We start from the raw sequence: 26,626 nt of genomic DNA on the forward strand, positions 1-26,626 counted from the left end.
TCTGTTCTTCAGACTGTGAATAAGCATGAAAGGTATGCAAGTCCCAAATTTAGAGATTCTTTGTCGTAATGGAGACAGTTTGGGCTCTGCTTTGATCCTTTTGTGTCGTGTTTTCCACACAAGGCCAAGTTTAGAGACTAGCCTTAATCACTCCAAAGTTGAAGGCAACCTCTCCAAATATTCATCAATCATGTTTTATTTAATAACTTGCATCTCTGCATGAGTCACTTGACTTCTCTGCTCAACTTTCTTCTCAAACATTCAAAGATTCATGCAGGGCAAATATCATAATTTGACATTTTTCTTTCAATCCTTTGTTTTGCATTTGTGTTTGAATATCATATCAAGCTTTATTTTTTTACATCAGATGGCCTGTCTACCATCTTGGCACTTTGTTTCCACTCTGAGGGTTACTTCATTTAATAGGAATAAAATTAGATTGGACATGAAAGCTTGTATAATCAGCGGGCTGGCTAACTTGTTTATCCTAATGAGAAGGAGACAGTTGAGGACTGAAGAACATGTTGATCTGAACGTTGAAGTCATTTCCTTAACTTGTAAAAAATATAAATAAGCACAATGGCTTTTTTTTGTTGTTCATCAAGGAAGAGTAAAGTAACAAAATATATTGTTTTATAGAGAAAAGTTGGAGCAAAGTGGATGTAGAATGGTTCTTGTTTGTTTTTTTAAAGTTCTCCATGTAGCACAGCAGAGAACAATGGTTGAACCTCGGCCCACTTGAGATTTTGTGAAGATGCCACACTGATACTTTCCTTGTGTGAGTGTGAATCTCATATTAAGGAGTTTGGTGTGTCTGGCGCTGAAGACCACCTGTTATTTATGTGCCCTGCTAACTGCCAAGCTGTTTGCCTTATGGCTGGGATTTCACATGTGAGACACAAACAAGCCAACATCTCATCAAGATATCATCAGTGTTTGCCTTACAAACAGTGCCTTCTTATTGGCTGTTATTGTAGTGATGTAGTATTGTTCTTGGTGTAAAATCCCAAACTGTATTTATGTGTGGACGCCCACTTAAAACACCAACCCAGCGAGAATCACATTCACACATGAGACTGTGAAAATCCCACAATAGACACTTTTTACTAACCCTTTTTTATTTTGGTACCTTCTGTTTGCCTCAGGACAAATGCAGAGATGTTTGTTTGTTTGTGTTAATGGTTGTTGGAGTCTTGCTCCCAAACTTTTTCATGCCTTTTCAACAAGCCCGACTCCTCTTCAAAAAAGAAAATACGCAACATCCTATCCAATTTTTAAATCTGCAATGCTTAACTCTACTGTACATGATATCCATATAGATGATAGCTTAAAGGAATTCACCAATTTCACCTCTTAACAAAAATGACAATGACACAAAATTCAATTAAATAACTTCATGAGAGGGAAATCTTGATTTTGATTAAATCCTTAATTACCCTTCCATGGGAACAATTATGATGGATGTCTGGCATTTAGTAAATGTGCCTACTAATCTTTAAATCAGCTCCATGCCAAAAAGTCCATTCTAATCACTGTTTGATAAATAGATATGCCATGTTCCTGTTTGAAGTACCCATTCATTTAGAGCTGAACTAATGGAAGACTTTCAAAAAGAGGAACGAGCTTAATCACTATAATCAATTTCATAGTGGTCTTTTCAATTTCTCTCAAGTTATCATCAAAATAAAAATGGCACGGTAATCATACACCTGCATAGTTTTTCAGGTTTCATAATAAAATTAATATTTGGCTGCTCGGTTTCTTTTGTAGAAATCCTTTTCAAAAATGAAGTCAGTTTTTCTGAGGAATATGTAGAATGAGAATTTCTTAGCAGAAGAAAATAATGATATTTTTTTTAATTAATATTTACATTAGACTAACTAGACATTCCCAAAAGCCAATCCACTAGAAATTGGCCATGCTTGTTAATCTGTGGTACTCTCCCAGTCGATGCCTTTTGGTTAAAAATAGACTTGCAACGCAGCTGGACGCAAATGGCTCTTTGAGTCTGTGCACTCTGACAGTGAGTGACAGCGGTGTGTTGCTGGCATGCAGGGACGTGACAGCTGACAAGAGCAGCCTTTGATACGGCAGATTTTACAAATTGTTCCCCCGTGCTGAAAGTGTGCTTTTTTTTTTTATCAGCCGTGGAGAGATGCAACAAATGAGTCCAATTACAAATGGACTGAACAACAGAGCAGTGTAGGTTGTCACTTATAATTCCAAAGCTTTAGTTGAAGTTTGAAGGGGAGGGGGATGATCTTTTTTTTACTTCACAAGCTCTAAATCATTTGCATACCAAACTGGGTTTTACATTTTTCCCAATCATTTCTGCAAACATTGATTTAAAAAAAATAATAATTATGCACTCTCGGCTTGCCTGTCACTCCACTGATTCAAACCACCTCAGCCATATATGTTGTTTTTGTATAGCTACATTATATGGGTCATACATGACATATAAGACACCCATTGTAACAGGTTTTTACTCACAATACAACCTTCAACTATATTAAGGGATCAGGCTTTACATCCTGCTTTTCTTTGACTCACTAAGTATGCTTTTTCTCTAGGAGTGTGCTACACTGGTGTGATACAAAGTGCAAATAAGTAGAGAGGTCTAAGTGCTCAAAGAAACATACATATGGCTTCAACGATACTGTAAATGTAACATTCATGTTAATCCCATGAAGCATGTAGTTTGGATTCATAAAGGAACCTTATATTTCTTAATGTGGACAGTGGAGTTAAGATCATTTGCATAATAATAATAACATTTCCCGCGACATCAGAAAACTGTGCTATGTAGTTGAAAGGAGTCCCATTATGAGTCTTATTCATTGGCATGCACGCTACTCTAATGTGGCTTTAAGACGTGTTATTGTGTAACTTTTATTGATAATGAAGCAAAAAATGAAGATGTTATTGTGTGCCAGATAAACTAAATGAAATGCCACACTGAGCTTCTCTTCCATCATGCCACCACATTTGACAGTATTTTCAAAAATAATACCAGAATCAATGGAAAGTTTGGGTCCAATAATTCCACAAAGTTTCTTATGAGATAAATGTCAAGAGATGGACAATGAAAAAAGCGTATCTTTTGGTTGTATTGTTGCCTATTAAAATAAAACAAATCTTAATTAAAGATGTGAAGGTAACATTTCTTGCAGGGAAGTAAATGTCAGAGTAAGCACAAGTGCCAGCAGAGGGAACCAAAGTGTAGCCTCAGTCAGTCTCTGACAGAGGGAAGAGCTAATCTAAGAAAAGCCTGTTTTTCTATTTGGTAAGTTCTCCTCCTTATCAGAGTTACTCAGATCTGGAAAGATGAAGAACTTCAGTGAAGATAAATAAATCCATCCAGGTGTCCACAAAGCTGCAAACAGTCTCAGCCGCTTTCGATAAATGCTACTCGCCCTTTAATCAATTACCTGCAATGGTCTTGTAACAACTAGAAACCAATCAGACTAGGTAACAGTGTGCTCAATAAGAATGCAATGAAAAACTCTACACACATCAGAATAACACAAAACCCTTTAATTAGATGTCAAGAGCCAAGTGCAAGTTTAACACGTTTCTAGCATTAAAAAATGGCAATTAATTATGAGAAAACATGTTTAAAGCAAGGTGCACAGCCCAACGCGTCGTGGCACTAACCTGGGAAAGTGTGCCGCCCTGACACGCTCTGAGCGTTAATTGCTCGATGTTAAAATATGTGTAAGTCATTCTACTTTGGGATCTCGCTCACATGGTTTTAACTTGCTTTCAAGTTAATTTCCAATTCAGTCACTGAAACAGTATCAGAGTTGACTGCTTCTTGGGTAAAAGTACCAACGTCACTATTAACAGGATTTAAAAAAACCCTAAGAAATGGAAATATAAACGTCTTGAGCTTGAGTAGAGCAAGTTAAATAAATAGACCTAAACCCGTTTATTTACTTTGCTCACACTGCTCTATAACTCCTATTTGTGTCAGCTTTGCTAATGTGCTCTTTATTGCCTTTCTTTCTACATTCTAAACAAATTACTTTCATATTATTCAGCGAGGAGAGTATTAAAAACTCTACAATTTATTATAATTTTTGATAATAGCCCGGGGACTCAGACAGGTCTTACATGCATATTGTTGCGCCTCATTTCTTTCCACTGAATTAAACACTGTTAACGGTGTTTCCACAGGCAGAAGCTTTACACTATCATCAATCACAGCTGTGATGAGGCAGCTACCAGTGACAATCTACATGTACACTGCTGTAATTACTTTCAGTTTCTCTCTGCAGGAGGACTTCTAAAAGGGCAGGTTTTTTTTCTGCCTTGATTAGAAACACTTGATTTTCAAGTGTAGTGTGTATATTTCAGCCATATTGTTGATTGGAGCAGCAGTATAGTTTAGACTTCCTCGCTTTGAGTTTGAGTGAAGGTTATTTTTTCGAGGCCACTGAAGACAAAATCTCATTTACAATCTAAAAATGAACAAAAATATCAATATGCAAATATAAAGATGTGCACTTAAAACAAAAAATATGCAGATTTTAACCTTCTGTTTAATTCATTGCAAAAGTCTTACCCTGTTTACATATTAAACTTTAGAGTACATATTAAGCCTCATGGTGTCTCTGAGCTGTCCATGGCTGGAAACGCTCTTCAAGTGGCCCTTTTCTCAGCATGAGATGAACAAGTAAGTAATCTCAGGGTTTCAAAGGAAGGCTGTTCAGAACAGAAAATCTTTTCATAGAGACAGCGAGATTATAGAGTTTTACCTCTTCTGCAAACCCGAGTCAATCATAAAACCAGGAGGAGATTGTACTTAATGGTACTGCGAAATCCATTACACGTTTTTATAGCTTTAACCGTTTTTCTCAAAGAAACATGTAGGAATTTTTAGTATTAAAACATGCTTCCCATTTCCTTACAGTGTGAATGCAGCCTGTAGTGCTGTTCTAAAGTGATTCTATACTGGTAGCATTATGGATATGGTATTGTTTTTTTTAAACTCTTATATTAGAGTATATTTTAATATTAGGTTTGTATTCATATCAAATGTGTTTTTCCCTCTAACAACTTTAATCTGCTCAATTTATCCATGCATGCGCACAGACTCAAACACCAGGAGTACGCCTCGCATTTCACTCGATATTCTGTTATGTATAGGAGTTCAGCACAGAATCAGAAGCAAGCAGCTGGACATTAACAGATATTGAAACAAAGTCATGAGAAGCGTCAGCTTTGATCGGAGCAAGGCACCTCAATCGCTGCATTTACAAGAGGGTATAAGACAATTAGAGCCATGATTTGAATCTAAATCTTGAATGTGGCACAGTGGCATCATTTAGCCACTGTTTTCTTCCAGTGTACTATGATCTCTGTCAGATGAGCACCACAGTGTTTAAGATGTGAGTATATAAAAGTACGAGTGACATTTTACTGCTTTATGGCAGCGTATTTGGTACATAGAGGATGCTAAAACTCGCTCAAAGCTCCTTCAGCATGCCTCCTGTTTCATTGCTTCTCTCCTCGATATTCATGTTAGCTGATCAAGTTTTCTTATTATAAAACTTCATGACAATGGAAGTGGAGTCCTCGATCACACGGTTTATGAATGGAACTGAAAAATGCTGAATCTTTGGCTGTCTAGTTATGTTGGGGAAATAATCAGCCTGTGTTTACACTGAGCCTTGATATTTGGCATTATTACATTTAGCAAGTGTCTCATCTAAATCCTTTACTTTTTACTTTATATGTTTTATAAACAAGCAAACTATTCATCACTTTTCCCCTGTTGTAAAAATCTCGGGACCTCTGCCAATACTTTTGTCCAGTTTTAACCAAATGCATGTTTCCTTTTCCAAAAGACAGGGGTATTGATTTCCTCTCGACGTTTGTTTCTGAACTATGCTCGTCATATCTCACCCTCTCGACAGTGGCTCCAGCTGCCTTGTACCCTGTCTGCCATTTTATATCCCTCCGTGTCTTCTCTGTCATTTGACTGTCCCGGCTAATGCATGTATCCTATTGACCTTTGCACTTGAAGCTCAGTTTGACTGGCACTTTGTTTCTGAAGGATTGCACACCTTAAATCACATTACAGGCTGGCTGTGCAGAGGTTACTGTTCTTTAGCCTGTACATGTTGCCTACAGTGAGCTGTCAGGTAGCCATGCTGGAGCTAACATAGCAAAGACAGGGAGAAAAACAGGTCAATGTTATCAGCTTTCGGCACACCATTGTGAGCTTTGTAGTGCTGTCAATTCACAGACAATGCCATTGACTTTTCCCTTTTACCACCTGAACTCATCATCTGGAATGCATTGGGATGTTGATAACAATCTCCCAGTCCTGCTGTAGCGATGAGGTTGACATGTCTTGTGAAAATTAACAGCCATCTGGAGGAAGGATTTTAACTGTTTACCCCCTACCTGATCACAACATTACATCCATTTTATTATCAATTCTGCCCCTAATTTACATGGAACCAGTATCTTAAAGACAATCCATCAGGACTTGTGAGAGCTTATCGCAGAACATGGTCTCTACTTGTATGGGAGATCAGAAGAATGTAATGCATAGGAGAGACGAGGTTGTAATTAAGGTTGTTTTTCATTAGTCGTACCTGTGCCAGTGCACCCCAGGATACAACCTTGTACTACTTTCTATTCATTTTAGTGAGAATCTGTTTACTTCTTACAGTTTGGCCTGGTATGATCCCAATGTATTATGTAAAAGCTGTGAATAATCATTAATAAATATGCTGATTTAGCTTTTTTGTTTTTGTTTGTTTTGTTTTTTTGCCTTTATACATAAAGCTGAAGAAATACAGTTTATGTGGGGAGAATGTGTTATGTGTTGGAACAAAGCATTAAGCTAGCAGGACACATCCATTTGGTATGTTTTGGACATCAAAATAGACCTGAAATCAAGAAGAAAGTTGTGGATTGCTTTGATTTGTGTCGACCTTCTGTGGCTGTTTAATCATTTAACCGAACCACAGGGAAAAGATACAAATCTTCTTTGTTGGGAAGCTGGAACAGGATCGATTTGGCATTTTACAAAGAAAAATTAACTTGATTTATTTTCAGTTAATTGCCTAACAATTAACTCAATAGATTCAGTTACGCAGGTTTGGTTTATGAGCCCCATGTGGGTTAAAATATGACATTATTAACTTCTGTCTTTCGCAAATGTGTGAACTGGACTGAATAAACGGTTTCTGGTGGGAAAATGATCACCAGTGAAAGGGCAAACTCGTGTGTTTCCTACCCATCCAACCTTGAATAGTGGGATTTAACCGTAGAATCTAGAAATACACTATTTACTAATCTTCAATGACTTTCAATTGACTGATTTAGGTTGCTTATGCAGTGGAGTAGGCGAGTCATACTTGTCTTTCCTTCGATTATTGTGTTTGTGGTGTATATGGAGATTGAAGGGTTGATTATGTGTGCGCTCTTGCACCTGGAAAGCACATCCACAAAGTAAGTCCTCAAAATCTGAGTCACCCCGTGGCACTACACGGTTGATTGCCCACGCAGCTTCACTGAGGGTTGCCCCGGTTCACAGCTTATAATTGCCTTCGCCTTTCACAGGTGCCGCTTCAGTAAATATGACAGCCTCATTTTAATGTGCCGCGGAAAACACAACCCAAACACTAATGCCGCTTTGCATGCCTGAGCAAATCGCTGCAGGTGTCACCTAATTATATCATCCACTTGTACCCGCAGCTGATCTGTAAACAGCGGGGACGATCTCATATTCACCTCTTTGCTCGTCCAATGATCGAGCTGCTTTGATTGATTACATCGAAGCCTGGCCCCGTACTTTCGCATGGTTTGCTCACTGCCTGGAGAATGATAACACCAATCCAATACATAATGGAAATGTTGGTCTCAGGGTTTGTTTGGTACGTGTCATTTGTCGCTGTGTGGAAAAAATAATGAAAATACAGAGGTTGTTATGGTCTGAGGAAAATGCTAATTCAAATATCTCCTGCCCCTTTGTTGTTCAGTTTAGTTTAATCCAGGTTTACTGTTAGACACTGTTAGCCAAGAGTCGATGCTGTTTGGAAGGAAATTATCCTACTGTCTTGGCCATGACCTACACTTGGCTTGTTTTTACAAAAGAGGTGGATTTTAAGTTTGTTTTTTTCTTTACTGTATTTATATATTTTAACATGTCCATTGCTTTGTGAGACTGATTCATTGGTCCCTTGTGATGTCCACTCTGCCCAGACAAGAAGCGATAAGATCCCCCCCCATTGGGAATGTTGAGGACTAAAAGTGGTGAGACAGATGTCAGACACGAGTGAGAAAAATATGTAATCTATCCCAAAATCAATGTCTTATCAGCCAAGGGAGGCAGAGGAACAAAGGCTGCAGTTTTGTCACTTATCTGTTGATTACACAGAGAGGGAATTGGGAACAGAGAAACAGTAACACAGCAGACCTCAGTGAAGTTTGACATTTCAGACTTGTGTCAGTTTGAGATAACACCTGTCAGGGTTTGGGAGGATGGACGGCGTCTTTGTAAAACCCTTCACTGAAGACTCAATGACATGTTGTGATTAAGTTACTGCAAGCTGTCATGTTATTGTCCCCCCCATTTTTCAAATTATTAACATATCCAACGTTTGCTGAAATTAAAATTCAAACTTTCACTGGCAGAGCCGTTTAATACAAAAACAGGACCAGGTCTATGTGTATGAAAGGGCTGTATTAAACATGGACGTAGTCTTAGAGACATCACCTGTTGGTTTCTAAAGAGATAATGGCGGTCACCATCTTTGATATGCTGACCCTTCCTTACTTTATCTAGTAACAGGCTAAGAGGTGGAGTCGTGGCGGGCGTTTAGCCACCTGGCAAACAGCTACACTGCACCAGCCTGTCAGTCAAGTTAGCCACGCTCTTAATTAGGCAAATTGTTGTTTCATCAACTTTTAGGCTTAACACAATCAAAACAGGCGCGTTATGAAAAAGTTAAGCCCCTTAAGATTTTCACCAATAAAGAATAAGTTGATTCCAAAAAAGACCAAAACCGACAAAAAGACAAACATGTTTATTACGGCTGAAAAAATGGGCATTTTATTATGGGCTGTATTGGGGATTAGTTGGCTTTTGGAGCAGACACTTAAGGAACCCCAGTTTTATGCACTTTTGCATTGGGTTCACTGTTGATTGTAGAACGCTTAAGTTGACCAATCAGAATCAAGTATTCAGAAAAGCTGTCAAATGTACTAACACACTAGCACAAAATAAATATGAGAATTCCACTATTTTATAGAGGATATATTATTACTTTTTATCAAATACTACCTCTGGAGTATACCTACAGAAGTCTATTTGATAGCAGTAGGCTATATACAGTTCCTCTTTTATTTATCCCATTTTAACAAAACAATTCAATCATTTTTATCGTGAAAGAAAAACACAAATTGTCCTCGACAAGTCATTTGAAGCAGAATGTTTGGCTTCTCTATCTGTCAGACCTGTCATGCTATCATTTGGTAGAGTGGTGATTGTTCAGAGTTTGTGTAACGTTAATGGAGGAAGCTGTGGAGTCTCATATCTACCTGTCAACATACCTGTCAGCAGTATTGATATAATCATGGCTCTTGTGGTAGTTAGATGGACGCTTTGAGGCACAAATCCTCCATTCCTTTTCTTTTTTCATTTTTCTCTCATATGTGTCACCCTCTGACCTCCAGCCTCACTGCTTTAATGATTTATCGGATGGATATGATATCTTTATATGCCGGAGAAAGGTTATGATTGATCAATCATTCCAACATGTTTTATTAAGCAATAGTCCACCAGAGACTGTATGAATGTCCAAGCCATGCCAGAGTAAAGCCTGAGGCGATGAATCCCAATGGCTTTGGGAAGCTTGGCTGCATTCAGGCTTCTGCTGGCCACTGTGTGTGTGTGGCTTGAGTGCTATGTGATGTGACTGTCGCTTCATTGATGTAGTTCCCACATGTTGGCAGTGCTGCTGTGTGAGCTGGATGTCGCAGACAGCCCAGAAGTCACTGAAGCATCCACCAGTTAGGTCAGCTTACTCTCAATACACTGCAGTGAACATGGCAGCTTTGAAATGTAATGCTTTGAACCAAAGCTGCAATTGTTCCTCATGGGAGTTTGGTATTGACTTTGAACCACTATACTGTTGTTCTACAGTAATAATGTGATGTTTATTCCAGGCAGGCGTTTCTACAGTATGTATCACTTTGCCAAGCATAGTGTCAATTTGAAAAGATCCACCAGAAAATAATATGTTAACAATGATTCGTCATCAAGTCTTGTAATATGCTATCTTGACCCATCGGCTATCATCTCATAACAATTAAGCTCTCTTGGACTGATGGACGATGAGTCGAGGTACGACAACTTAGAGCAGAATGTTACCTGAACTTATATGCAGGTCTCTTAAATATCTCTTAATATGTTAACCAGCTACTTGCTGGCTGTGTGTCTAGCTGTTAGTTGTAGGTTGTGAACAGATTTTGATCAGTGCCTTTTTAGAGCTTCTTTTGCTGGAAACAGCTGTCAGCTGTCACTTTTAAAAGTGAATAACAAGATGGATAGGGCTGTATCAAGTCGGCAAAGTTTGGAGCTGGGAAACCCTCTGTTAAGCTGGTGAAATAAAACTATTGATGACAGCAACTTAAATCCTAAATGTATTTTCTATCTTCTTACCTGCAGTTTGGAAAGCTCTCCGATGTTATGCTGACATGATATCAAAGTAGTATTTTGTAGTATTTTCCTGGCTGATGTCCAGGGTGTGGTCATAGTGGTGACATGGGAAAAAGAAGACGACACCGCAGTTCCTCTTTACTGGAACAGGCTAATAAACAGGCTTATTTCCCATCCAGGAAGTTTATCTCATTGACTTTTTGTCAAAACGTGTATTTTTCCTCTGATTCTTTTTTAAAAGAAGAAAACAGAATCAAACTGTCCCTTTGTTATTGTATGTTGTACAGTAATACCCTTAAGCCTTCTTTTTTCTGCTTCCCATCCATGCAGCCTTCATGTCAATGTCCATATTTCAGTATCTGTGGATGAGACTCACATAACAATTACTCCTCACATGGCCGGGGACCGCTCAGATTACACAGAATGTGTAGCCTGAATATTATTTAATTATTTCAAAGGGCAACCCCGCTAAATTATTCACAGAGATATGTTTTTATGCAGAATTATGTCCCTGGCTTTCCCATTTTGTGTTGCTAACGGACTGAATATAAATGAATGCATGTGAGTTTTTTTCCATCACGGGAATAAGCACCTTCCTTCTTGTTGAACATTTATCATTGAACAATTGAGTGAGTAACTGTTCCTCTCAAGGCGCTAAAATAATACACTGCCATGAGGGTTGTAATTAAGGTGGCTTTGTGCATTTACATCAATAATATACGGCTGAGTTCATTTGGAAAATGGAATAAAAGCAGGAAAAACACAGCAGAAGATATATTTCTCACTCTGTTTAGAGCTGTAAATTAATGAAAAAAGAGCTTTCATTCTTTGACACTTTGTGATATGTTAGGAAATAATGAATCACAAGGTGGATATGAAGGACTATGACTCCACAAGGACAGTAGATGGTGGTGTCTTCACCCATCTGCTACAAACACCGACCACATGAATCAGCCTCGGTCTCTCTCTAACACACACTTTCACTTTGTTCTCTTTATCAGCGTGCTACAGCTCACTGGAATCCAACTCCTCTTAAAATAAAAGTGTTCGTATTTAATGAAGTTGTTTGGATCAATACTCATTTTGCTCCTACATCGGCTTGTTGATAAGACATTGTCTCCCCCTCCTCCCTTACCCATCACAACCCTCCTATTAGACCAAAGGAGGAATAAAGCCATCACATTCTTACTTTTGTTGCCATAATCGTACAAATAGCTGTTATTTTTTCTCTTCTTGGTGGTTTTACGTGCTTCTGTTTCTGTTTAATGTGTTTAATCATTTGGAGTTTTTTCTGTTATAGCTTTGACTCTTTAAATTTGGAAATGACCAGATTGACAAAGCTTTTTAAAAGCCTCTTCAGTTTGTTGGTTTTGTTAAAGAAGATTACAATGAATGCCTTCTAAGACAGCTTCTGATTTGCAGCGTCCTTCTTAGTGGAATTATTTTCTCCCATTTTTTTTTCCCCATCATCTTTGACGTAGGTCCTTTTCATAGCCTTGAATGGAGCACTTTTTTTTACTGATATGACTATAAAGTAAGAGTGTCTAAAGCACAAACATAAACACAATAACCAAAAACTGCCTTACATTTCAAAAGCCTTTTTCTCTGTGCTTGAAGTTAATGTAAAGCTCTTGAGAGGTTGTGCGTCTTCCACCGTAGCACCACACCTCCTCTGCCTCCGTCTCATCTCCCCTCCCTCCTCCGTCCAATCCACTCCCTCTCATCTTCCCTCCCTTTACTTTGCAGAGAGGCAGTCAGTGCGACTGAAAGAGCGAGAGAGACAGAAACTGTCAGAGGAGCAGAGTTTTCTCCTGCTGCTTTCACTTGCCTCCTTATTTGAGAGGAGAGGAAAGGAGAAAAAAAAAAAGGAGATCAGCATGTTTGGACCCCTTTGAATCAGCTTTTTGAAAATCTAGGTGACCCTTGAGATCAGGGAGGTTTTACTTCACTTTTGGCTTCTCACAAACTCTGAAAATCCTCCCATTTTTGACTTCACCCAGGCTGGATTTAGGGAGCAAGCAGGCAGTCGGCGCCCGGCCCTTGCGTGTGGGCCGGTGTAGCACTGGAGTGGGTGCAGGGGAACTGGAGTGCGGGGCCGGGTGGTAGCACTGGTCCTGGCGGCGGTCCTGAAGTTGAGGAGGCCGGCTCAGGCTCAGGCTCTGGGTTCGGGTCGGGGAATGGTGGCGGCAGCGTTGAGTGGTCAGAGGGCGGAGCAATGCTGAGCGCCATTTGGGAGACTGAGGGGCTGCAGACGGTGGGGATCGTGGTGCTGGTGTTCGCCTCAATCAAGCTTCTGCACCTCCTCGGGCTCATCAGCTTCTCAGAGGGTAAGCGATAGAGGAGGAGAGAAGTGAGGAAAGATGACAAAGAACTGAAGAAAACACAAAAAGTGCTTCCTCGCAGAGATGTAATGTGGTGTGAAAATTCCTATTGCATTTGTATTCACTCAGTCCCCCTCAATTTTTTTATATTCTGTTGCTTTGACACATCAGGGTCATTCTTCGGTTACTCGACCTTTTTTTGAAAGCAAACTTGAAGTTCAGCAGCAGTCAGAAAACTTTAGGAGTTAATGGAGGTCACCATGGCAAAGCAGGAGGGAATCAACGACTCAGAAAATAAACCAATGGACTATGCTCTTATGCAGTGTGAAAACCAAAATGTAACAGCAATATGTATGAGTTTGTGACGGAGGGAGGAAGACTGGAGCACGAAAAATGTGTCAGTTCAGAAAGAGGCAAGCTCTGATTGAATTTGTAGAGCTGAAAATTGAGAGACTGCTCCTGTCGTTTTCAGTGGTTCTCTTTTTCTTAGCTTAAAGGGCTAGTTCCTCTGTTTTTTCCATTGTTTCTTAAACTTGTGCGTAGTTCAGTTGACTGACTGAAAAACAACAGCTTTCTTGAATAGTAAGGCTCACTGAACACAGTTTGTCAGGTCTGAAGAAACAGTTTAGTCTGGAGCGACTGCAGTTGTCTCATTATATCAAGTAGCATAGTCAGCACTTTGAGCTCATCCCTAAGACCTCTGTTCAGAAAACATTCTCTAATGAGGATGATTTAAAAACTTGTCTTGAATGCTGTTTGTATACTACACGATACAATATGAAGTGACAGCGTGTAATAGATGGAAAGAGTTGGCCCGATCAGAGAGTCGTGTTCAGACCGATCTCTGGGGTGTCAGGCATCCATTGATGGACTGTGCTTGTGTTATTGCAAAGGCAAAAAGGTGTTTTCATGTGTGTGGAAGCTCCCACTCTGCGTCACTGAGCACCACCGTCACTAGTGAACAACGGTGAGTTGAAACCTGCGTTCTCCTCGCTCGTTATTAACAATAGCGGCGGACATCACATCGATCGGTCTCCATGGGGAGATGATAGAGGTGTCAAACCGGAGTGTTGAATGCTGTTTGCCTGTCTCTGTGATCAGTATTCCACACAGGAGGGTCAGAGTGGGAGTACTTCAAGAATATTGCTCTCAGAGCCTGTGGTTCCTGACAAGCAGTCAATACAGGTATTGATGATGTGCATGTGTTTGAGCTTTAATGCACAACTCCCTTGACTTGCATTCGACATTCTACTTAGCCATTTGGTCTGTTGATTATTTCTCTGATTAATCATCAATCTCTAAGTTTATGAAATGTCAGAGAAAAGTGGAAGAGCCATGGGTGACGTTTCCAAGTTGCCCGTTATGCTCGGCTACTACCCCAAAATTTCTCATTTCAAGTTCTAAAACAGAAAAGAAAATCTGTAAGTCATGGTATGCAAGAAGCAAACCAGTGTCGTCCTTGCGACGTAAGACTCAAAGACTTAATCCCCTGTCCATCTAATTGTTGATTAATTGGCCAATAATTAAAAACTTTAATCCAAATCCAGGCCCGACTTTCTGTGACATTCCAAACCGAAGAACTTCTAAATCATTTCCTTTTTGTATAAACCGGACAGTCACAAGAAATATCTTTTGTTAACATTTTTTGACAGAAATCCCTTCTTGCAGCTGTCACCTTCTGCTATGTAAATGTTTTTTTTTTAAACCTCTTGGGAGGTGTTTTACCAAGATGCTTGCTCCGCTTAACATTCATACAGTCAGACATGATCACAGAAGGGAGCTACCCAGTACGATCACATCCCTCTACATGCACCTGAGCAGCTCCACTGAGGCTCCTGAGGGGAGGAAAAAAGTCTTACTTAAAAAGCAGAACTGTAGAGTAAATAGTGAGGGAGTATCTCAGCTGGGCTGGAGATTGAAACTGGCAACTTTCCAGTTGTAGAGGAGAACACGCACTGAGGGCGTGCTCTGGATGATTTCTACACTTTCCCGATCTGTATTGAAGCCTCAGCTGGCAGTTAATAAAACTGAAAGCTTTGCTAAGATCAAATCCTCTCGGACTAAACATTGCAAACAAAGGGAGGGGGTCACGTCTCGTCTGCAGGGTCTAGACGACACTCTAATCACTTGTGCTGCAGACCTGAAAACATCATTCATCTACAGCCTCTTTCTGCTACTGGCAAGCTCTCATGTAGGAGAATATAAACAAGATCATTGTAATAGCCTCTATGCATAATCACAAGGGCAGTTTTTTTTATATGAGCACAACTAGGGTTGGTCTGCCTGTATTCCTGCTAACTATCCCAAAGCTAGTATTCGAATCTCACTCTACCTGGCTATCGGAAGCCCAACTTTGCAAGAGCCCACTGATTATAAATTCTGCTGCTTCTGTAGGAAACGTCGCTATCTGTAGCAATTTATCTTCACATTTACTAGTCTGATTTGTTTGGATGCACTGCGGCAGATCTCACACACACACACACACACTGATCCCACCACACATACGTGCAGTCGTAGTCCCAACATTAGCCTAAAGTGCTGAGCAAAGCCAGATAGGGTGCAGACTAATCAGAGTGTCACACAATGATAAATAATTTGCTGTTTCAGCCGAGCACACAACACCCCCCCAAATTCCCATCCCCTTATCCCCTTTGAAACACAACTACGCACATTCACAAGGACACAATAACCACAGCAGGACTGGAACGCTGTGTCAATTTTGGACTTGCTGTTCGCTATCAAGAGGCGGCAGAGCAGAGTGTCTTAGTGCTGATACCCATCTGAACAAAGTTCTCATGTTCTCAGTCTGCTTGATGGGGATTTATTGGCGGGCAGCTGAGAGAGTTAAGAGTCAGTGCTGACCTAGGTCTCTTTTGTCAACGATTATCTGTTTCCACTTACATTAATGAACTGGTCCGGGTTGTGTTAGTTCAGGGGGTTGGATCATAAGTATCAGAGAAGGAGGTAAACTAGAAACTGCTGTGAAATCAAATCATACGATATGATAAGCTCCCATAATACAACAGCTCTAGTTTTAAATTCATTGTTAATTTTATTTTAGACCACATTGAATCTGTTTTTATTCTGTTTGGCCTTATCAAATACATAACAGACCATTGCTGTAGGCTGATTGGTCAGATAGACATTAAGGTATGACGTCACTGGTTGTTGTAGCTATTGTCAGTTTTATCATGTGACTACATGCATTTTTACAATATCTACATCCTTGATATGTCTATTAATATAGAATGATGAATGTTTTAAGACTTTTTGTTTTGCTTCAGTTCTTACTTTCACTTTAAAAATCAACCTGACGTTGATAAATGTGTTCGTATTGTCATTTAGAGCCTTTTAGCATGTTAGCAGTCACCTCAAAAACTCTGCTTTTCCTTGGTGAAGGGAACTTACATTGTCTAAGACTCAAGGTGCGGTTTAATCACGGAAAAGGGCAGTGTGTTTTGTTCACATGACACATCCTCTGCTGGTATTCTTTCAGGAAGATAATGAATAGCTTCATCTTTTTGTTCTGTACTAGACCCAGAATATGTCAGTGGAGAATTGTTGAAGGAAACATACTGTAAGGTTTGAAAGGGGTTGCCAGAGTTTAAGGTTCTTTTTATTTTAGACTCAAACCAGCTTGCTGAATTTTTATGAAGCAAAGTTCTGAATGACCTTTCTGCTGTTGTTTGGTGGCATTCAGTTGTGATCTAACAGTTGTGACGTGCCTGTCATTAATAGTCACATCATGTTGATACAAAGCTGGATCCACAGTTAGAGAAGCACTGCTTCAGTGTAGCACTCAGCATTAAACAATGGTGTCTCTAAGTCTTCATCTCTTATACAGGTTTAACACAGGCCTCACACCAATGAGTGATTTGAAATACTATAAAACCCTTAAATTGGTCTTTCATTTTGTTAAGTGCCAAAGTGTGTCCACTTCCAGTAGGCACACTCTTAATATTGAGTGTTATATACTTTGCTGCATATTTATGGGATTGTTTTCTTTGTTGAGTCACGTATCCATCATCAAAGTTAAGTCAGCAGAATTGTTTAGCATCTTTTTCATTATTTCTGATGCTGGCATTTAAGATCTGCACAGTTAATTGAATTGGAAATCTCCACCGGGAGAATAAATCGGATTGTTGCATAATAAGGCATGACGTGAAATATTGAAGCAATAGCTCAGTTTCAGGTAGTAAAGTGTGAAAGATATTCTCCTTCTGCATGCTGTGAATGTTTTTCCACTTCCCAATCCGTTTAAAGGACAACGATCAACTGGCCCACTTACCCTTTTTGGTCATTTTCAGTGATGCCTATTTAGAGCAGGGACATGATTGACTTAACCTTTGCTTGAGCGTCCTAACATATGGGTCCCACTGGTGTCTTTTAGCAAGAAGAAGGGCACAGCGGAGGAGATTATTGAAGGCATGGGGAATCTGGATGTCAATTTGAGTCAGCAAAGCAAGGACAAGTATACCTCAGCAATCAATTTTGATGAAAACATCACGGATAATGAATTGTGATAGAATGAGGATGACGGATGTGTCCTAGCCGTGTATCTGATACGGATGATTGCAGCGCTTAAAGGCTCCCCGTGGAGGAGGCAGATTGTATTCTTAAAGATGTATTTAATTAAATGACCTGCAGGGATGCAGTATCATGTACAGTGTCTCTACAGCACCAGCTTGTGATATCCTCTGATTTTATTAAGCATGAAAAGATTGTGCGGGTCTTATTAAAGGCAAATTCTGCATACTTAAGCTCCAGAAATATAATAAAAAAAGGGAATCCTCTTGAGCTTTGAAGCTGCACGTGTTGTTTATTTTTCAATCAAGGTTATACGACCGCTCATTCAGCATAACCATGACTTTAATTAGCATATAAAATTAATAATCATGCTGCCACTTGGATACAGTAACAATATTTTCCATAATTAAGGCAAGGACATAGGTTCTCATGCATAATGCAGCAGTTCCTTGCCTACAACTGGATTGAAAACTCCAGGCGTTATAGTCCTTTCTGATATCCATAGATGGAAAAAAAGTGTTTGAATGTTTATTTTGTGACGTCTCCCTGGTTTCGATTGATCTTCTTTGTGTCTGACTTTCTGCAAAGGTTTTTTATTCCGTCCTCTCATGGCCCATCTGATGAAAGTAAAGTGATGGAAATGGCTGGGTCTTTCTGCAAACAGTCATCAGTTTAATGTAAAGAGAACTGGGACACTCACTGTGTTGAAAAGTGCTGACGTGTATCTATAGATGAGCTTATCTCGTTACTATAGGATATTGAAACTGCACAGAGCTCAGTTTAAATTCTCAGAGAATATCACAGATCATGTACTGTAGCCAGTCAACTCTTACACACACACAAAAGTCATACTACCTTTATAAACACACAAAGATCTGCATTGTAAAATAAGAAATAAGAAGAAATCAAAGCACAAAATATACAAAATGAAAAAAAGCAAAAACAAGGATCTTTTGTTTTAGCTGAAGCTGTGTAGCAGACCATTGATCATTCTGACACATTAGTGGCTTCCACCTTTTGTCTCTAATAGTGGTTAAACCCATCATTGCAACTGAGTAAGTTAGTTATAAGGTAATCAGCCCTAAAAGCCAATTTTGTGCCACTTTTGGTGATTTTCATGCAGAACTGGTCCACAGTCTCAGATGGAAACAGATGCTGCGTTGCCCCAGATCGGATATCATGTTTGTCTTTTGGCTGAGCGAGAGTGTGTTGAGAAAATACGATTCCAGCCAAATAGGTTGTCTTTGGGAACTCGAGCTGTTTATGTGCAATATAAACAGTGAATATCTTTTTGGGAATAAAATCCCTAAATCCATTAATGCACTCTTCAGTCAGTGCATCATCAGTGTGAGTTTCCTGCCATCGAATGGAAAACAAATGACTCACTTGGATGTGATTCATAAAGCCTCTGACTCACCTTTTAAACTCTGAAGCTAGAGTGGCTAGAATTTCCTCCTTTGTCCCAGCTATAAGATTCTAAATGAGAGGAGTAAAAAGGGTAGCGACCTCTGCTTCCTATGTCAGAGCTAGGTTTTCTTTGAGAGAGACTATCATTGAAACACTTCCAGCTGACAAATGATCGCAATTAAAAGCACAGACTGCTCTTTCCCCTTGATTCCAATAAATGCCTCTGCCCTCTGATGGTGTGTCATTCTGGCCAGCGTGGGCGCATGAACCCCCCCATTAAGAACCTTGGCTCCAGTCCCCAGCGCTGCAGTCAGTCACACTCAGTTCATAACAGCGAAGGACGGGCATCTTATTTGATGGCTTTCTTAAAGTTCCTGTGAGGAGTTTGTCATTGGTTATGAAACAAAGGGAAATGAAAAGCGGTTTCTCTTTATGACCTACAGATGCTAAAAAAAACACCCTCAGAATAAATATTTATTATATCTATGTTGTTATTTTGATGCTTGTGAACACTGTTACCGGGTAAGAGTCATAATTTGAGAATTTTGACCGAAAACTCATAAGAAAATGTACAAAGACAAAATCAGCAACGAGATATGATTTAATGACTTGTCCACAGGGGGCGCCAAAATCAACACAAACCAAATGTTCCTCACAGAAGCTTTAAGATTAGAAATCAAATAGCTTCTTCGACTTGAAGACATTAATGTTTCATATATGTTAAATTGTATGGTTTAAAGTGAATGTAACCAAAATATTCTCTAGCTGATCATTTCAATGGCCAAAAAAACATTTGCAATATATTCTTATTTTCCAGTTGGCAGATGGACAGATAAATCCCCAGTCTTCTTAAACTCAGATTTCTTTTTATCATTGGCAGTAAAGCACAACACTGAGAGTAAATACATATCTCAGCTGAAATATTTGGAATTCAAAAGAGTGTTTTTGTATTCAGGACAGTTGAATGGACAGTTGGTCTTTGTGGTCTCAAGATTGTTCCCAATTTGCTCTGGTTTAAACACAGGCCATGCAGTGACACACTGCTTCCTGAGTCTGTTTCCAGTTTTCAAGCCTGCCATTAGGAACTTGAGGCTGTGTCATTAAAAAACAGCAGTGACATATCGCTCTACTAGGCTACAATCTGATTTGTGTTTGTGCCCACCAAATGGGAACAAATGGCAGACCTGTATCCACATCCTTCATTGTCCAACCATGTAATTTATCTGATCTAAAAGGAGCATTTCTCTGTACCACTGTGGTAAATGTTTTTGAATTACTTTCCTTTTATTAACTTGAATCTGCAGATCTAACACTTGCAAAAAAGCAGAATTGTAATCGGCAGATGTCCAGTGTTGGCAGCTCTGCCATTCTGGATGTCAGCTATGATTTGTTTTGGAGTATTAGGAAATATTTATATTCATTACACTTGAGGAAAGGCAGAGTCAGCCTTTGCAAAAGAGCTAGACGTTTTAAATCTTCTGTCCTCGAGCAGATGCATTTATTTTTGCACTCCCTTTCACCTTTTCAGAGTTCACTCTTTGATAAAAGTTGGTGTTTTTCTGTCGGGATTATTCTTCAGGGGAAAAGTTTAAACAGTCAAGTGTATTCTTGTGTCACCAGCTTTTTTTAAAGTTTCAGTGTAGGTTCCCACACACCTTCAATTACTTCCTACATTAACAGGAACAAAATACAATATATGTTAGTATAGCTGAGACCCTGAGGAAAAAAATGCAGAACTCGCTAATACTCATTGCCTCCCATTTTAGACAGAGTTGCATAGAATGTATATCTAAATTGTCCTGTTACGTTGAAGCTGAAAACATAGTATATCACATTTAGAAACCGTTTATTTTACATCCCCTTTTATGATACATTTCCTTTTGCTCTTACCTGTCCACTTATGATCAATTTAGATCAATTAATTCACCCCATGTTTAAAAGATCATGTATTAGAAGATGTGTTGTTAACCGAGCAATCATTCAAACTAGCCACACAACAGTTCAACCAATTTAGCATCCTGCTGGCAACATCGTGAGCAGGTCAGACTGATATCAAAATGGCTTTTTTCATTTTTGGGACTCATGCCAACATGAATAAAATCCACCACCGGCCATGCTGCCAGACCCCTGCTTGTCTGCAGTCCTTGTCCCTTGTCTTGCCGGGTTTCATTTTAGTTAATTGCAGGCTGTCAAGTGTCTGTCACATTTGTCCCTGTTTTGCTGAAAAACAACAGGCAGCCTTGGGACTTTTAACACTATGACAATGTGTTAAAGTGAACCCGCCGTCCTCATGCTAACCCTTTAAATATTTGGCTTTAAAAGAGAAGGATCTAATCCTCTCGCTTTTGTTGACTGACATACATTTAATCCGCCCAAAAGGCTTCTGCCTCTGCATTTGTGTAATTGACCAAATGGCAACATGACCTTCTCTAAATGTTTCATGGTTGCACTGTTGCTAATAGTAAGTTGCCCTTTACAAAGATGGGAGAGTTTGAATTTGAAATCGACAGAGGTATTGACCGGTTTGCAAAGCATGTCAACAGTCATTAGCTTCGACCAAAATATAAGGCGCTTAAACAATATGTTTATAACAGCCATCAGGTATCGATTTGGACTCTGTTTGATAGGTTTACTTTCTTATATTGATGGGATTTATTTCTTTTTAGCTGGCATTGGATAGATTTTCTGATTGATCTTTGGGAAGACTCAGTGGTTCACTCAATTTAACTTTGATACCATCTGTCTGGAGATCTACAGGAGACAGATTAAGGGATTATGAGATTAACACCTGGGAACCACTGACTTTAACCTCTCCTGTAATATCCCCCAAATAAAGTTTAGTCATTGTCACTCACTTTAAGTGTCCACAAAATTGGTCTTTACCATGAGGAAAGATAACAAAGATAAACAAAGAAAAAGAAAATATTTAAGTGTAGTTGGCCATGAACTCTTGTGGTTTCAGAAATTTCGGGGTCTTACTGGAGGTTCATCTTCAGGCAAATTCCCAGAATGCACAATAAACATAATTTGCTCCCACTCCTATCTGTAAGATGGATGTCAGAACATGGCTTTTGCAGCCCTACATAACTCAAGGAAATGTGTTACTTGATGGTATCTTGGAATTTACACGTTGGGAGGGAATAATGAAGAAGGTCGACCTAGTATCACAATGAATCACTGGGTGAAATAACCAGTGCTGCAGGTCGAAGTCTCTGTAGAGTAATTTCACACTTCTGAACTAGGAATCAGTTTGAAGCACAACCAAAAAGTCATATTAAGATGTAGAAAGATGGGAAGGCAACACTGGTGTCCACTGCAGGATAAGATCACTCACAGAGAGGGATTGAAATGTCCCAGAAATGGCGACACCATGCCTAAAGCCATGATAAAAATCATTCTGACACCCGAGAATTCCTATTCCAATTTAACTTTCCTATACTGTGGATATTAAATGTTGAAATCAGCTTAAAGCCTGGAAGTAACTTTCTAATGTCTCATATGCTATGTTTTTCTGCCAGCACAACCACCTATGTATCTTTTGTAAGTACATGTACATATTTTGCCCATAAATGGACAGCTGTGGACACAGTGCAGCCCTGTAGAAAAACTCGATACCCAAAGATTGGTGGTTGATAGTTGTTAATTTTATTGCCAGGAGTGAATACAGGCTATATATGGAGTGAGCTCAGGTGTTGGATAAGGTCAGCAGAAGTTGAGATCAGATATAAAGTTTGACAGGCTTGTGTTATATTTGTGCCATTGTCAGCCTCCAGTAAATCATTGGGGAAGGGAAAATATAACGAATACATTTGTCTCCCCTCCATGTATTTTTATGAATGTACTGTAGATACTTCTTAAAATGAATCATCATCATTCAAATTTTGATCACAAGGACTACTTATGATGTTCAAATGTTTGAGACAGAGATTTTCTTGTCCATCCCCTTGGTTTTAATATTTCACGTCAGGCTAATAGTTAGCTAGCGGAGTATCCACCGTGCTGATGACTACATAATGCTGATGGTTGAAACAGCAAACATAGTACCTGTTCTGCTATTAGCAGTGTGCATACATTTGCAGAGCAGCTAGCATGACTGAAGACTCTTAGCTTTCTATGTATTTATTTTTTTCTATCCCTCAAATAAATAGAAAACGATTGATGAAAGCAATTTCTCAAAACAAAAGAATGAAATTGGCTTTTTCATCATTTAAAAGGGCTTTTCTTAGTGGGAACAGGCTTCTTTTTCTTTTTTTTCCAAAGCATTAAGTGAAACCAAGACAGGTCACAGAGACTTATTCAATTACATTAAGACAGCAATCATGTGTAACACAGAGCCACTATCCCGAAGTGGTCAAAGATCTCCAGGCCATTACGGAAACTGCGTAGCTTTGTATGCCAGTAACACTATCATGTCAACTGTCTGAGGATAAGTTGTGATCCCTTTGGAGTCATGGCCTACTTTTGTGAGCCCCGCCCTTTTTGACGCCTTGGTTCTAAATTAACGGCAAGGAGCTAAACTGTGTTAGTTAAGACCTTAGCTCAGACACACACAGAAACACACACAGAAGCACACAAACTCTAGAAGGAAAGACACATAACAATGAGAGAGGTTGTAAGAAAAAAAAAATGAACTACAGCGTTGATTGATGCTATCTACTCCTTCTCAGCTAATTTCACACAGATTAAACCTTAAATTCCCCAATCATTAAACCAGTTAACACTTCATTTCAATATTATGCCAAGTAAGGGCCTTCTGCTTTATGTGGGCCCTCAGGGCATCGCCTGCCTCCGTGTAGCTCTTAATGTACACCCTCGTACAAGTCCAAGGAAGCAGCAAGCTCAGCAGCAGTTTTCATCAAACTGCGTGTTCAGCACATGAACTGACCCAACCTTTCTCGAGATCAAGCAGCCATGCACGGTCAGATGAACGCATTTTAGTTTGTTTATGATGAAAATGACGGATCAGATTGATTCCAGGCTGTTGAGGTTATACCCTGTGGCTTGGTTTTGCCTTTTCAAAAACAGACTCATTGATCACGAAGCTCAAAGGAGTGTAGCATTGATCTACGATTGATTGGTCAAGACTCATTTTGGGGGGATTATTCTCACATGTTTTCTTCAGGGTAAGGTTACAGTTTTGCAAAATATGACAAATATGCAATACTATAGTCTAAAAAACAGGCTGCTTCCCTTTAAGAACCATATTTAAGCTCATTTGTTACCTGCATTGGCCCTGCAGGCTAAAATGGCTAAGACAGCTTTGTGTTTGATAAATTACATTCAGCTACAAGCTGCCATTACAGCAGCAGCGGCCACTCAGCAACACGGTACCATCAGTTTTCTTTTTCTTTCAAGGAAGGCAAAAGTGTGGCATGACTTTGTGTGTGTGCACGAAATGAATGAATGAGTAAAACGTGAAGAATTTTTATTTGATACACTTCTTCAGGACAACACCAGACATTAACTTCTTTTTTTTTTTATACCAGCCAAATTGTCAACTTTGACTTTGGTGGGTAATGGCACTGGAGCCGCACAGCACGATCCACACACATTATCACACACACTATAAGTGTCTGATCCATTTAGTCAATAAAGTAAAAGGGCAAACATTAATCAGACAGCCATGACTGCATGCTCTTTTCTTGCCTGATTACACACTGTGTCCCTCATACTCTGCTCTATTTCACTGACGAGAGCAGTTGTTGTTTTTTTCATTTAGTTTTTAAGCGTTCTTTCAGCGTTTATCCAGGACAAAATACTGCAGCCCAACACATTGTCCTTGAGCTTTAAGCTAGGAAAGATACAACTGTGTCTTACAGTCATGCGTCCACATAACACCAGCTTGCTGTCAAGACCAATGTCACCTGATAGCAAAAGCAACATCTGTCTTATTCATCGTCAGTGAGGGCACTCAGACGTCTCCTCTCCACTCAGGTAGGAAGGTGTGTGTCAGGCGAGTAACAAGAACAGATGAGAGATAAACACTGTCTCTTTATCGTCTGAGTTTCAAAGTTAGCGTTTTATTTTAGAGGGCACTAAGAAGTGGCCTTAAGCTGACAGCAAACTTGAACAGAATCCACCTTGTCCTTCACTGTATGAGAACTTTTTGTGCCCCATAATGTAGGTCGCTGTGTAGATTATAAGATCCAAGCCAATAGCTGTTAACCAGCTGCTCTTTATGTGTGCTGTTTGCACAAGATGAGGGTGAAAGGATTCCAAAATCTATCGCCATTCCCAGCATGGTTAGAAAGTGTTTGTGAGACCAGGAGGAGAATTCTTGCTTTAAGGTTAGTCCATTTTGCTTCAAACTCAGCCATTTTTGTTGAGGATTTACAAAAGCCATTAAACAGATACAATTAAAAAAGGTTAAATACATCACAAAGTTTCAAACCAACACTAAAGAACAAATGAAAAGACGTTCCTCTTAGGTATGAAATGTAATTCTTGGTGGCTATGAGTTTTGAGGGTATATTGGAATATCCCAACAACTGTTAGATTGGTTGAAATTAAATTTGGTAGAGCCATTATGAATGCCCATAGGATAAATTTATAAGACTTGGATTTAATCAGACTTTCACTTCACTGCCGTTTCATCAGTTGTATTTCCCATAAGGCTCAGGACAGCTCTTCTTTGAGCTGGCTTCTCTTAGATTTCTCTAGCTCTGACGTTTTAAACTCAAGTTGTTCTTATTTTCACTGTGTTTTCCTCTGGACAGCCAGTATATAGCCAGACCATGTAGCAGAATTATAACCCAATTTTTCCACAGCCTACCACTACATTCAATGATGTAATTGTTAGCGCCATGTCCCTTTATAGCCCAGGTTTATAGAGGCTCCTTACAACTCCCATCGGCCATCCTGACGCTGGGTTGTCTGGTTATAAACACACTTTGAACTCCACCTCAGCTATTACTCTTACCTGCCATCACAGCCTTGAAATTAATTGAGTGTTGGGGTGATTGACAAATGGTTTGCATCACTGGAGAGCACGAAGCAGTTATCCATCCTCGCTCACTCTCAGTTTTTCAGAATGGCCCAGGGCGGGAGGGAAATGGGCCTGTCCACTTGAGGCAAGGTTTTTAATTTCATACTTAATAACTTCACATATTAAACCATGATTTGTATATTTATTTATTTTTGTGGTTATGTGCTCAAACCTTTTAAAGCCAAGATGGATTTACCGGTCATGTAACAAGCAGACTCTGTTACACTGACAGGAGGAAAACACATATTAGGCAAGGAGCATGCTTGGCTGTGAGTGAAATGAGTTGACACCTGATGGGTTATCCAGTTACATTCTCACGTGAGGTCACAGGATCCATATCATGATTTCAGCTTGTTTTGCCCTACTGGTCTGCAAAGCGCTTAGATTCTTAGAGGGTTGTAAATAAGTAATGTAACCCAGTGAACTAGTTGTTAAGGATGTACAATGACGCTATATGTAAGCAGCCATGAACTAGTACTTTACTGCTATAGGTTAACATCAGTATGCACACTGACAAAGGAGCTACTTTAATACAACTTTAGCGTTAAATTGAATTAATTCAGAACCTATATTTTTTAGTTTTGCTAGCCTGCCTATATCTGGTATTTAACCTCAAGCATTTGCTCTTTCATGGAGACTAATATCAGAAGCTCTAATGTTTTGTAACCAGTGATAAATCCAGAAAAATTAGAGCAATTGCACGAT

General features: G+C 39.5%; 1 protein-coding gene across 8 annotated transcripts in view; it reads left to right on the forward strand.

Moving 5' to 3' along the window:
- The window catches only part of kcnip4a (potassium voltage-gated channel interacting protein 4a), a 127,070-nt gene that overhangs the window by 86,128 nt on the left and 14,316 nt on the right, over nt 1-26,626 (forward strand). The window contains exon 1 of one of the 8 annotated variants that reach the window (XM_020630480.3): nt 12,445-13,008. The exons of the other annotated variants lie outside the window; for them this stretch is intronic. Within the exon in view, the coding sequence (XP_020486136.1) occupies nt 12,897-13,008 (112 nt within the window). The 5' untranslated portion in view covers nt 12,445-12,896. Of the gene's footprint in view, nt 1-12,444; nt 13,009-26,626 lie in introns of those variants that run through there. 8 annotated transcript variants of the gene reach the window in all.

Source organism: Labrus bergylta, chromosome 22 (genome assembly GCF_963930695.1).
Source record: "Labrus bergylta chromosome 22, fLabBer1.1, whole genome shotgun sequence".
Classification (NCBI taxonomy): Eukaryota; Metazoa; Chordata; class Actinopteri; order Labriformes; family Labridae; genus Labrus; species Labrus bergylta.